This window comes from Macrobrachium nipponense, chromosome 44 (genome assembly GCF_015104395.2).
Source record: "Macrobrachium nipponense isolate FS-2020 chromosome 44, ASM1510439v2, whole genome shotgun sequence".
Classification (NCBI taxonomy): domain Eukaryota; kingdom Metazoa; phylum Arthropoda; class Malacostraca; order Decapoda; family Palaemonidae; genus Macrobrachium; species Macrobrachium nipponense.
In genome coordinates this window covers 22,597,930-22,612,884 of record NC_087221.1, presented here as the reverse complement: position 1 = coordinate 22,612,884, position 14,955 = coordinate 22,597,930, and the positions used below count along the sequence as shown (strand labels likewise).

The 14,955-nt window shown below is 36.3% G+C and overlaps 1 protein-coding gene across 3 annotated transcripts in view; it reads right to left on the bottom strand.

Annotated features, from left to right (window-relative positions):
- The window catches only part of LOC135204088 (connectin-like), a 622,057-nt gene that overhangs the window by 124,943 nt on the left and 482,159 nt on the right, over window positions 1–14,955 (bottom strand). For all 3 annotated transcript variants that reach the window (XM_064234090.1, XM_064234089.1, XM_064234091.1), the window contains exons 3-4: window positions 6,581–6,757; window positions 683–1,192 (exon numbers count right to left, since the gene is read on the bottom strand). In XM_064234090.1, the coding sequence (XP_064090160.1) occupies window positions 683–1,192; window positions 6,581–6,757 (687 nt within the window). The remainder of the gene's footprint in view (window positions 1–682; window positions 1,193–6,580; window positions 6,758–14,955) is intronic.

Here is a 14,955-nt window from a genome sequence, read left to right as displayed (position 1 = left end):
CAAATAGAACATTAAGCGAAATCAAGCAAGGCTGTGGGGGAGAACAGTACTTTAATAATAAGAGGAAGGAGTAAGTGCAATAAAAAAAACTATGCGAAATCATAAAGCTTGAATAATGAAATAACAGAGAAACTAATAATAGCAATTACAATAACTCAAGGAAAATAATAAAAGCAGGAATAACGACAAATCCAGAAAAATATTACATCAACATGCTTACACCGAAATTAAAAAAGAAATAAAAAAACAAGGGCCACAAATTAAACAACCAAGAACGCTCATTCTCAACAACAATAGAAAATTTCAACTAACGCATATGAGCTTTTTCAGATGGATGGCAGCAATAACGCACCAATTAAGCATGTTTACTTTTCTCATTTCCAAACACAGTATTTTGCAAATGCCACACTCATTGGCTTAGCTGCTGATTTATGAAAGTCTGGTCTAACGACCAGGCACTGGAACAGTTTGGTTATTCTGTATTTGGTTCAACTGTATACCCCAAGTAACAATTTTGCATTCATTCGTGACAGTGGTATAAATCAACATTGCAAATTATATGGCCATCTAAAGAATTTAGGAGACACCCAACTTTCTTGCTTTGTTATTCTACAAATAATATAAATTCAAAAGCCAAAACTAAAGGTGCCATCTAAACGGCGTGAAAGCGACCCGTTCTTACCTGAAGGTTGAGGTGTTGCAACTCGCCGAGCCCATATAAGCTGTTGGGAGCGATGTACTTGAGGGAGTTCTCCTGCAAATCCAGCATCTTCAAGGACACCAGATCCTGGAAGGTCATGTCCCCAATGACTTCCAGGCGATTCTTGTGGAGGTCCAGCCGTTCCAGGTTAGACAGGCCCTTGAACGTCTCCGAGGTGATGACCTGGATCTGATTGGCGAAGAGTTCCAGTTCCACCAAGCTCTGGAGTCCCTGGAACGCCTTGTCGTAGACCGTGGTGATGTTGTTGCGGTCGATGTAGAGCTTCTTCAGGTTGGGGAGGTCGAAGAACACGTGCCTGTTCACCTCGGTGATCTGGTTCTCCCCCAGGGAGAGGGTGTCCAGGGCCGGCAAGCGCGCGAAGGCGTTGCGCGCCAAGGTGGAGATGGAGTTCCTGGAGAGTGACACCTTCGTCAGGGTGGTCGAGTTTCCGAAACTGAAAGCGTGGATGGAGCCTATGGTTGCGTACTGGACCTGAAATATTATTAGAGTCATAGCTGATCAAAGGAAACTATTTCACAGATCTACATCTAAAAAATAAATAAATACATAAATAAATAAAAACTATATGATGTTCGACAATAACGCTACTTCTTAGTAGTTAGAAGACACGGAACTAGAATTGCATTTTTGTCATATGGAAACACTGATCGCACAACAATGCGGCTAAAGGATACCAAAAATAACAGATCTACCATCTTCATCATTATTATCAACATACGTAAAATGTTCTGAAAGTAAGGAATTGTATCAAGACTTTATGACTGAATTGATTAATTCCCTAAATCAGTAGTGATTCACCAGCCTCCGATACGAAACCAATCTTCCGAAAATATTAAGAGAAAATTCTGTAACTGTACACAAACACACACAAACACATATGTGTATGTATGTATGTACACAACTTCTAATTACATTTTTGTTTTGGAACTTCAAAAGTATAAGGCAAAAATGCACACAGATTACCATGAAATTTTGGAGAATATGGATGGATACGGAACTTAATTTTTACTTTAAAAACATCAAGAGTAAGCTTTAGTAATAACCATGCTAAGCGGATGAGTCAGGAAATCTACAAATGGAAACAGACCAATATCAATCTGAAACTTGCCTTTAAGAAAAATAATCAATTAAAAAATAGAAAAAAAGTGGTAACAAAACACAAAAGGTAAATGGAGCAAGAGAAATGAATAAACATAAAACATACTTCCCCTGGATAACCTGACGTTTTCGCAAAACATAACCCGATGAAAGGAAAAGTTCCCTCTGAACAAAAACCGAGAGAAAACAATACACGAAGAAAAACCAGAAGCGAGAAAAAGAGATCTACAAACGTATAAATCTAGTTCCCGAAAATCAACCTGGTGTTTTCTCCTAATAAGATACGTAGAGCTGTAACACACCTGATGGGAACGGCCTCGCTCGACGATTCATTCCAATTTCGTCGAATGGAATTTTATCGTTTCTCGAGCAGCCCCACAAAAGAGGGAATTCTAATTGAACTGCTTTATTCTCAGTCACTTTTTTCCCTTTTTTTTTCTGACGGTAGTCTAACTGATTCTCCCGCCCACTCTCTCTCTCTCTCTTCATTTGTATGAAAGTAGTCAGTGTTAAATATTGAAGCTTCTCTCTCTCTCTCTCTCTCTCTCTCTCTCTCTCTCTCTCCATGGAAGTCGCTCTCACTTTCAATAGGCGTGTTCGCTAGCATGCCTCTCTCGTCCTCTACGCGTCTTCCTGTCTTTAAAAGTGCTGTCGCTTGGGGTCTGGCTTCTGGTCGTCTCTCTCTCGTTCTCTATCTCTATCGGCTCTCTCAAGAAATCGCTCTCACTTTCAATAGGAGTGTTCGCTTCGCTAGCATTGCCTCCTTTCGTTCGTCCTCTACGTCGTCTTCCTGTCTTTAAAAGTGTCTGTCGCTTTGGGTCTGGCGTCTGTCTGTCTCTTCTCTCTTAAGAAGCTTAGATGGGCGGCCTTTCTTTCCGTCCCCACGAGAAATGTACTTGATATCCTGCTCCTCTGTCTATTTCTCTATGTGAGTATTTCTGAACGCCTCTCCCTGTTGCGAGCTCGTTTCTGTCTATTTTCGCCTGTGATTTGATACATCTTTCTTTTCTTCGTTTGGGAGTCTCTCTGTTCTTCTAAAATGATGCCTATGAGTTTTTCTGAGTTTCTTTGTACTGTAAGCCTGTGGATCTATAAAGGCTTTTAAGGTCTGCCCATTTCAAAGTTTCTGAGATCGTCTCTCATATGTTGGAATTGGTCTGATTCTACCTTTGGGAGAAAATCTGTCTGTTGCCTGTCTGTCTGTCTGTCTTTGAACAGCGTATATCTGTACGTCTGTCTTTCTCTTGTACGGGAAGCATCCCTCAACGCAAATTACATATATCACTACCACTGGCGGTAGCTCATCCAAGAGGGGAATTTGTAACAAGAACCTGGCGATGACAGGACAAGATGCCTGGCTTATTGAGTTCTGGACGCAAAGGGTTCGGATACACGTGAGCTTATTTCTGATATTATGGACATTTTCCATACTCTTTTTAATGTAAACTTTTTTATGGAGCATTCAGGAATTTGTTATTTTCATTATGCACTTTTACGGAGTAGTGAGGAGCCTCTGACTGTAACGACCAACTTTTAATACAATTTAACCCTTATAATTATTTAGCTGTTTTGAGGGCTATGCTGCCCAACAATTTCATACGTACATCCCACATTAACTGGAAATATGACATATTAAACTCTCCATATATTTTACCGAGAATGGGAAGAAAGATACTGAAAAACGAGGGAACCAATATCCAAGTATATTTAAGTATTTTGTTTCTGAATTCTTGAATGCAGAGGGAACTTCATAATGTGTGTGTGTGTGTGTGTGTGTGTATATATATATATATATATATATATATATATATATATATATATATATATATATATATATATATATATATAACATTTTTCTCTTGGGAAAAACTACAGTAAAGCCACGACTGGAAATGTCCCATCATCTTCTGTAAGTAACGTTTTTGTTAACTTACGATGCGTCGGGACGAGAAGATCTCACGATATAAGTACGTGGGAACTCTCTCATAATTCTCCTCCCTTTCATTTCTTTCCTCTCTCCGCCGAGTCCCAGGAAGTTCGGCTGACAAGCAAAGATTTAGGTCGGCGCGAACCACATTATTTGGAATTACAGAGGACTTGACAGGTTTTTTTTTTCCTTTTTCTTTTTTGGGGGGTACCTTTTTTTTAAGAATATTTGTGACGATGCATCTTTTTAAAAGCCGGATTTGTACAATTTTTTTTATTTAGAGTCTTGCATTTGGAATAATGTGTTTCGAAACTTCTTGAATCACGATGTATATTCTTGATCTTCTAACATAAATCTTGATAGTAAAAATTGATTTTCAAGTAATACACACTATTCTAGAAGAATATCATTGGCTTTCAGAGATAAATGATTATTCTTTAAAATCCTAAACGTCGTACTTTATGGAGTCCTACTCTTAATTTTTAATGGAATACTGTTGAGCTTTTCTTAAGCTATATTCTTAACTTTCAAGGTATACTCTGTGCGTTTTAAAATAATATATAGCATTCAGTTATACAGGATACTTTTGAGTATTCTGGGTAATATTCTGAAATACATCTGAGTTTTTCAAGTAAGATCCTTGATTTACAAGAATTATTCCTTCTGAGTTACCCAAATAGTAACTTTTAATTTATAATATATATATATATATATATGATATATATATATATATATATATATATATATATATATATATATATTTTTTTTTTTTTTTTTTTACAGCGTAAATACAAAATCAAGGCAGCAACAACTGAATCCTTTTATCTCAGTTACTTTGAACAACAATACTTTCGATGTTGACCGAGTGGTTATTCGTCCAGGAACTTGGATGGAATTCTGACATTCCAGGATTTCAGTTCTACACAAACTTGAATCTCCACCGCTTTTAACAATGTGACTTTTCGTTGATTGTAGAAATCGAATGTTTTTCATAGATTTAAAAAAATGATTTCTCTTTGTTTTGAGAAAACTGAATTTTACTGATTTAAGAAACCTGACTGTTCATGGTTTTTAGAAACCTGACTTTACATCATTTTCAGAAACCTAAGATTTAATTGTTTTCAGAAACCTGACTTTTCATCGTTTTAAGAAACCCGACTTTTCATCGTTTTTTGAAACCCTACTTTTCAGTTTTCAGAAACCTGACTTTTCATTATTTTTAGAATCGTGACTTTTCATTATTTTTAGAAACCTGACTTTTCATTGTTTTATAAACATGATTTTCCATTATTTTCAGAAACCTGACTTTCCATGATTTTTAGAAACCTGACTTTTCATGATTTTTAGAAAACTAACTTTTCATGATTTTTAAAAAAACCTGACTTCTCATGGTTTTTAGAAACTTGACTTTTCATGATTTTTAGAAACTTGACTTTTCATGATTTTTAGAAAACTGGCTTTTCATGAGTTTTAAAAACCTGCTTTTCATGGTTTCTTGAAACCTGACTTGCATTTATTTATTGAAACCTGACTTTTCATTATTTTCAGAAACCTGACTTTTCATTATTTTCAAGCACCTGACTTTCATTGTTTTTAGTACCTGGGTTTTTACCTGACTTTTCATTGTTTTTAGAAACCGGACTTTTCATGGTTTTTAGAAACCGGACTTTTCATGGTTTTTAGAAACCAGACTTTTCATGGTTTTTAGAAACCGGACTTTTCATGGTTTTTAGAAACCGGACTTTTCATGGTTTTTAGAAACCAGACTTTTCATGGTTTTTAGAAACCGGACTTTTCATTGTTTTTAGAGGAAATAACAAATCGTGTTTTTCCTAGATTTTATAAATCTCACTTTTTGTTGTTTTCAAAAACCTGACTTGTCAAGGGCATTACAAACCTGGCATTTCATTGATATTATAAATATGATTTTTCACTCATTTTATAAACCTGGTGCAACACTGAATCTACAACAGGGACTTTCAGTCACTTTCGATAAATCTGAATTTTCTTTGTATTCATAAATTTGAATGCTCTGTGCTTTTAATATCTAACTTCTCATTACTTTTAGATAACAAAAATTGTCTTTTCCGACTTCAGGGGATCAGATTCTTCACTGCCTGAATTAATTGACATCTTATAGCTTTTAGGAACATTTTCAGTCGTTACAAAATGCCTACACTTACAAGGTCGTTTTAGGCGATAAAGAAATTAACCTCCGTCTATATAAAATAATGAAAATGTCGAATGAATTTATATTAAGGATAGAAGTTTAAAAACCAACACCTGAACCTAAAGTTTTAGCTTCAGTTTTTATAAAACAATGGATGCCTAATTCACAGTTCCTAAGAGATGTCACCTTTGAAATGGACCACCAAATAGTTTCGTTTAAGAATAAAACTAAAATACTAGTTCTCTCTCTCTCTATCTCTTCCTCTCCTCCTCCTCTCTTTCTCTCTGTACTCATCAATCTCTCCCTTCCTCTCTCCCTCTCCCTACTCTTCTCTCTCTTCTCAATCTCTCTCGTATATCAGATATATATCTATATATGATATATATATCTTATATATAGAGTATAGATAATATAATATATATATATATATATATATTATATATATATATATATATAATATTATATATAGATATATATAATATAATATTAGATATATATATATATATATATATATATATATATATAATAATATATATATATAGTTATATATATGTACATACATACCAAAATTCTAGCAGTTTAAGAGCATACCAACTACGCCCACGTTACACATATACACGCCATACATAAAAAAAATAAAAATAAAATACCCGGCGTGGCTCACCTCAAACATCTCTATGCCGGGCAGGTGTTGGATGGCCACCGTGGGTATCTTCTTGAGCGTGCCGTCGGGTCGGAGGTGGAGGGTGAGCCTCTTGATCTTCGTCTGCGACACGAAGCCCTCCCACACGTGGTCGTTCTCGGTGGTGTCGTTGAAGATCCAGCAGTTGCCTTCCTCCGCCTGCAGCAGAGGGAGGTGGTGTAAGGTTAATAGAAAGTAATTCTATTGAAAGGGCCTGGAATTCGTGAAATGGGAGAACAATTGGGGCCTGGAAAATCAAGAGATTTTGGATTAATATTGCGGGCTGGAAAATGTATAGATTTGGATGTCAATACTCAGGCTGAAATATCCAGAGATTTGGAGATTATTTAATAGCGAGGTCTAGGAAATCAGCAACTTTGGATGTTAATACTAAGTCTGGAAAATTATGAGATTTGGAGATTATTATGAGACATTTGGAGGTTTAATATTGAGGTCTGGAAAATTAATTGATTTGAAGATTAATATTGAGGTCTGGACAATCAAGAGATTTTGAGGTTGATATTGAGGTCTGGAATCAAGTAAATTTAGTGGTTAAAATTGAGTTCTGGAAAATCGAGAGCTTTAGAGTTAATACTGAGGCATGGAAAATCATTAGATTTGGGGGTTAATATTGAGGTCCGGAAAGGTAAGAGATTTGGCGGTCAATACTGATATCTGGAAAACTACGAATTTGGAGGTTATTAATGAGGCCTGGAAAACCATGAGATCTGGAGATTAATATCGATATCTGGAAGTTTGAATTATGGGAGATTAATACTAACGACTGGAAGATTAAGAGAGAAAGCTGACAATGAGGACTGGAAGATAATGGGGTTAATACTGCGGTCTGGAAGCTAAAGGTATAGGAGACTAATATTAAGAACTGGAAGATCAAGTTTAAGACGATTCATGTTGAGGACTGGATAGTCAAGATATATGAATGAATATTGAAATTTGCTATCAAAAGATGGCCAGTTTAATTTGGGGGTAGATGATTAAGATACTGGAAATCAATATTGAAGACTGGGTAATAAAAGATTAGACAAATTATTCTTGAGCCTTTGAAACCAAATCACCGATGAGGCCTGGAAAAAACACGGTAAATCAGTAATAGTGCTTAGGAAATCATGACATGTCGAAATAAAATGATCAGTCCTGGAAAAAGACAGGAAATCAGTATCGAGAACTGAAAAATCCAGGGAAGGTAAAATTATATTTTTCCCAATATCTTATGAGGTACGGGATGAGGAGATAACTTTGGACGTCTGTGGATTATTCATTAACGGATCCCAATTAAAGACTTGGTCATTACAGTACCATATGCAATTAATTCCTATTTCGGTCAATATCTAAGAGTAACTAACATTTTTTTGTCATGTATTTAATGATGAACGTAAGCGTACAATAAACAAACGTGATTTTCCTTGCACTCATAATGGGTATCAAATTACATTTCATTTTAATGAAGCATCACCAACGCCTTCAAAAACTGTGTGACTCAAAGAGCCTCTTGTTGAGGTTCCCTGTGGATAATTATCTTCCACAAACACCCGCTCATTTACAGCCTCCATTCTTTTAGGTCTGGCCCAGGAGGTTAGATTTAACCTCCTTGGTCTGGCCCAAGTGCTCTAAGCCAGAGATTCTTAACAATGGGTATCCATACCCCTTGGGGCGGGGGTGGTATGAGAACAACATGCTGGGGGTGTGGGACCTGATCTTTGGATATTTGTATATATTTTATTTTAATGTGTCAATGTATACAAGGGTACATTTCGCAAATAAATAACTACATAAAACTATAAGTGCTCTTGATTTTTTTTTGTATGTTCTATTCCTAGCTACTCATACCTAAAGTATGTATTGAAGACTGGGCAATCAAAATTTGACAAGTTATTCTTGGACCCTTAAAAACAGATGGTAAAATCACTGATGAGGCATTAAGTTATATTGGCAACAAATACGACTTATGGTGGCCTCACACTAGGCCTTTTTTTCTCCAGCAGCGAGCTGTTGCTGCCGAAAATGGAAAAACGGGAGCTTTTAGCTCGAGATTTTGGCTTCCCGACTGGACTGGAAGCAGCGAGCACGAACGCGAGCGACGCGTAGTGTAAACAAAGAAGATGGCTGCTGCTGATAGGACGTACTCTCAGACCTTTGGCGTCTCTTCTCCTGAGCCACTCTCGAACCCACAAACGTTTTTTGTTACTTTTGCATTAACGTAAGATTCCGAGAAAACACATCACTGCAGCACATCTTGCAACAGTCCGACAATTTCTGGGTGCCATGATGATATCAGCTGATCAGTTTTGTTTACTTTTTCCTACTGCTCCTCAAAACCACGAGGTCTTAAGTGTGACGATACAGCACTTTTGCTCGCGAGCATCGGCTGGATGCTGGCCAAAACCGTGAGCAAGAAACGACTAGTGTGATACCAGCTTTACGTGGACTTAAGCGAAGGGGGTATGGAATCATATCGGCCAATTCATTGGGGGTCTGGAGTCATCAGAAGGTTAAGAACCCGTGCTTAGTCTAAGCCTTCTAATCCCTCTGGTGGCCACAGCAGCCCAAATCTGACACTATCACGTACTGTTCTTCCAGGGGTGTGCGAAGGACATCTCTCTCTTTCTGTCGTCATTGACTCATCTAATTTCAATGAGCTTTTCTTAACTATAGGGAACAGAATGGGCGATGGCAAATGTTTTTGATCAAATACTCGAAATGTCTTTACTAAGCTTTCTTCAGGGAAAAATGATAGTGAACGACATATCTTGATCATGATAACTTGATGGGGGGAAAGTCGAGTGATGGAAGATATCGCAGTTTATGGCAAAATAAATTAATACAAAATAAATGATTGAGTAAACAGACAGAGAAATATACGTACAAAGAAATAGAGCAAACAAATAAATATATTAAACGGTAGGAACACAATCTGATCACGTTGATAAATTCACCTGCCATAACTCTTCCTCACGGACCCCGAGTCTCTGCCAAAGAATTATCGGGCAAAATATATCCCCTTCATCGAGGACGAACGCCCTCCTCTAAAGAATCGCCCCCCCCTCCCCTCTCCCTCTCTCTCTCTCTCTCTCTCTCTCTCTCTCTCTCTCTCTCTCTCGCTGGGGACGGAAACATCCCCCAGGAAATAAAAGAGGCTAAACCGAGCTATTACGAATTTGGGAGCCGTCTTCCCTTCGTCATTTCGATGCCTTCTGTAACTCCATCAGAGCTGCGATGTCAACCCATTTAACTGACTGGTGATTCGATGCTACAAGTTGGCGTCGCATTTAACATGGTTTGCTCAATAGCTTCAAAATGTAAGGCAGAGAGAGGGGGTGTTTAACATTCAGAAGGGAATGGTTATTAAAAAAATAAAAAAATAAATAAAAAAGACACCATACTCATCATGGTCAACCCATGTGTCAATCCAAGATGGGACAGAACAAAGACACTTAACTGAGATACAATTCAAAGAGGGAGGAAAAAAAGTGATACAGAGAAAACGAAGTACGGCAGAAAAGAACTGAAAGGGGCAGACCCATGCTCTTATCATGACCAATCAATGCTTTTGTTTTCCAATATATATCTTATTTTCAATTTTTTTGTGGTAAAACAGAGGTCGATTACGTTCGTGTGTTTGTGCTTGTTTGAAGTCACCTTAACGACCACGAGTGACTAATTTCGCGCTAATATAAAACAAATACTAGTTACTAGTTACTAGTTAGGAGGATACCTTGATTGGTTATAAAATTTAAAAAGTGTGCGGTAGAAACATGGCAGTAATTTTATATTATTGTTATTTCATAAGATGAAACCTATTCACATGAAACAAGCCTAAGGGGCCACTGACTTAAAACTCAAGCTTTCAAAGAGCGTTGGTTTCATCCTCCCACCGCAGACCCTACACTGCAGTAGTAATTGATCGTGATACAGAGCTAGTGATTTCTTCATAATATATATATATATATATATATATATATATATGTATATATATATATATATAAACATACAAATTATTTAAAAATAAAAATAACGAACACGTTGCCAAAAATGAATTCACACCAAGAAGAAAAACAAAAAATAAATACGAACATCAGAAAATAACTAAAGCGAACACAAGTCAAAGAAGAAGAAAAGGAAGACTAGGAAGAAGAAGTCGAGGAAGAAGATGCAGAAAAGTCTGTCAGCGCCAGAAAAGAAAAAAGAAAAAGAAAAGAAAGACGGAAACGTTAAAACAAAACTCCTACCCATAACCGTCAGACATTTCAAGATGTCTTCCACCGGAGTTCGAAAGTTCCAATGCCCCTCCATAAAGATAGGAGGAGGAGGAGGAGGAGGAGGAGGAGGAGGAGGAGGAGAGGAGGAGGAGGAGGAGGAGGAGGGGGAGGAACACATTTCTGCTTTATTGATGCCAAAAAGAAAACTGCCCCACACCCCCTTCCCCTCCCCCCCACAAAAAAAAAGACAGAAAAACTGGAGTTATATGAGTGAATGAACACCTTCGTATCCATTTAGGCGGTTGAGAATTTTTTTCGGTTTTTTTTTCTCTTTTTGGCTGGGATTGAGGGCAAAAGCTTTCGATTTTTTTTTCTTTCTTTACTCTTTCTTTTCTGACGGGGCTTCCCTCTCGCCTGCAATTTCGTTTGAAGGTAAAAGTGTTTCTTTTTTTTCTTTTTTATTTTTTTTTTCGGGAGCGGGAGCGAGTGTATCCACTCCGGCGGCGCCTGTAGATATATATCTCTTACGGGATGGGGAGGTAAAAAAGGGATGGAGAGACGAGGCCGTAAAAGAAAAACGAGTGGAAACTAGTAAGGTGAGAGATAGGGGAAATGCGACGAAGGCATTTAATGTATATATGTATGTACACACAGACACACACACACACACACACACACACACATATATATATATATATATATATACATATATATATATATATATATATATATATATATACTACATACATATATATATATATTTATATTTGTGTGTACGCATGTATGTATGAATGTATTGGATAATACAAGTACATGCATGCATTTCTATATTATCTTCGGCATAATATTTAAATTCATACATAGTACATACAAATTACCATACATACCAAACCACACACAGGCTAGGTACAGATTGCTGCTGTTAAAAGATCCACAGCTGTATATATACATGTGTATACTTCGAAGCTGAAGAAGCAGCTTGGGAAACATTCAAAAGCTCCTGTTATTATCATTACAAATATATATACTTACGTACTGTCGGCCAAAAAACTATTGGCAGAGTTTCATAATTTTTCGTTCACCTGCCTGACGCACGATTCATGCCTTATTTATCAATTTTTCTTTTCAAAAATGGAAGAAATCATATGTAATGATGTTTAAAACAGTCACTGATATCTTTAGAACTTTATGTTATGTTATTGTGTAAAACTATTTTCCATATAGCAAAATTGACGTGAACGAAACGAAGTGATAAAAAACGTCATATCACAACCATAGATATACATTACCAAATAGATAGGAGACACCTATTACTAGTAGTATCGCATAAACATAGTCCTTAAATTATAATTTCAACATTAAGTTGAAGGTAGTTGAACTATTCCATTTGTTAAATTTTACAGAAAACATTGGAATCTCACAAAATGCTATCAAATTTAAAAACAAAAAGAAAAAAAAAACTATATCCTAACAGTGTGAACCAGGCGACCTCACTCATTGCTTTTGGTGTTATGTGCACAGGAATCTAATGTCAATGTGTCATTTATCGGTCTAAGAAACATCCCTCGATGAGCGAGAGATAATTATTGCACTGCATTCGGTGCAAGTTCCTGTTGGAGAGATATCAAGAAAGCTTAATAAACAGGAGAGAATCATACATAGAAAAATCAAATTGTTTAAATAACGGAAAAAATTTAGAACATGGGCCTAGAGGTGGAACACCTCGAAGCCCCACAAGAGAGCAAGACAATAGAGTAGTGTAAATGTTGCTGAGCAACATTCATTTGTGAACTTTGAATTCTAGTGCCTCGTCACGACATTGCTGAACCAGGAATCATAACCAGCTCTACGCTTATGACTGGTGTCTGATGAATACTTTAGATGGAGAGGAAGATATTTTTAAATCTACACTTGAAATCTTTGATAGTTGTCTAATGAATAAGTCTAATGAATAAGCAAACTTATCTTTGATGGATGAGAGATTCAGTTAGGCTTACTCTTTTTGTTTTGTTTTTTATCGGTGTCCAGTGAATGCCATGGATAGGGAGGGAAACGGTTTCAATGATGCACGCATTTTTTTCTTCTAAACCTAAAGAATACATTTTATTGGGAGATACTTTATTAACATCGGCCTAATCCTTCCATCACTCCTATACGCCACCTCCACTCTCTTCTACATCTCAGGCGACTAGATCCGACTTCTCAAGTTCTCACTACGAACTCCATCTCGTGAAAGCATCACTAATGATAACGGTTATTTTAAAATTGCCCGCACCGACAACGGACGCCTTAAAATGCATGTTTATAAATATTTATTTTTCTTTTTATTTTCAAGAAAACTTTATCTTTCATTCCACAAAATATGTGCATACACTCGTGTTACACGGTACACCCTGTGCCGTCAAAGATCAAACCCTTTATTAAAGCAGTAGGTTTTTCTTGAAAAAAAAAAAAAAAAAAAACATGAAATAGACTTAAACGAGAACGTCACCTTTCATATTTCTTATCCTTTCAGCTACTTATAATATGCTTATGGTAGTAGGTCTAGGTATACATGTGAAATTAATTTGAATTAATTTCTATTTAGAAGAAATGAATAGCTACAAAAAGATCAACCTAAGAAAGCTTTACGGAAAGTAAGCCTTTCTTAATGTATTCGTCAGTTTTGACTCCCACAGCTTTCCAACGTTTCCAAATGAAACAGGATGATATGCAAGGAATGATTGCTTTTTGACTTTGAATAGCTAGGTCTGAGTTAATTATGTTAAGCAATTATGAAAAGGATAAGAAGGCGAACATGGCTAATAAAAGAAGAATAACGAGAATAATCAAATAAAGCAGATTATATATATATATATATTATTATATATATATATAATATATATATATATATATATAGTTGATTTAAATATTCATAATATTCGTATCCGAGAGAATATAGACCCTAGGCTAATCATGTGGGAAAATAGAAGTCCAATTTAGGCCCACTAAATGTGTCATGCAATTTTATTTATTGATCAAAGGACAAAATTAGTTTAATTAAACATCGTTTTCAAAGAATGTTAACGCCTTGATGTATATTTATCGGCTGTAGGAGACGAAATGACAACTCCCCAGTGCAGTACGATACGTTGAGTCAAGACTCGAGCGGCAGCAAAGCCAACTTCAAAATCTTCGGTATGGTTGAGAATAAAATTAGAAATCGTGGACCCATCGGTATATATTTTCCTTACTTTGCAAAATAATTATCTTTAATAAGTTGAAGAAGTCTACTCTATTCTAATGTAATTTATTTCAAGTATAGCACCTTTGAAAGGAAATGTTAGTTATTGTTAAGTAAATAATCTGGCATCTGCATATGGCAATATTTCCATAAAGAACAATGAATTAAGAAACTACGCCAATCGCCAATTCTTCGTTGGCCGTGTGTACAACTGTGGATATTTTAACCATAACGATGAAGCACGGTAAAGAGATAAATCAACTGCTCCGACCTTCCAAAATAGAATTTTGTCCTATGGCATGGTAATTATATTCAACCTCACCTCTTTATAAAAGAAATCCAGACTTTAAAAGCTAAGGAATCACTGCAGTCACAGTGATTGATACGCGTGTTCACAATCTCCACAGGATGCCTTTTCAACAAAATTAGATTAAAGATCCTCGCGTCAGTCTGAAGGACATGGGTGTAAAAATCGTCTCATAGAATTCCATTTTTAACTTTAATGATTCGCTTTTACTAAAGGAGTCTTGATTCAAGCTTTTGTTTTGTGTAATTTATAGATGCCTTACACTAAACTTTATATTCATTCCAAAAAATTGTCTCCAATAGCTCCATTAGGCTATTATCAGTATTCAAATTCTTTCTCCAAAGACCCACTGAGGCAAGATAACAAAATGTTTTTACGAAACATTTGCAATTACAGCGTATTTACAAATGCGAGTATTTTAGGAGTCTATAAATACGTAGTGATTCGGGGATCTTCCCCGTTATATTTCCTGCTCTTTCTAAATCATCTACAGTATTTAACTTGCGTTTCTAGTACTTCTCTATTTTCCCTTTGTTTACTTTTTCGATACTTCTGCTAAATCTCATACCGAAATCCACGCAATCAACTTCCTCCCCTAATCCAATCTGCC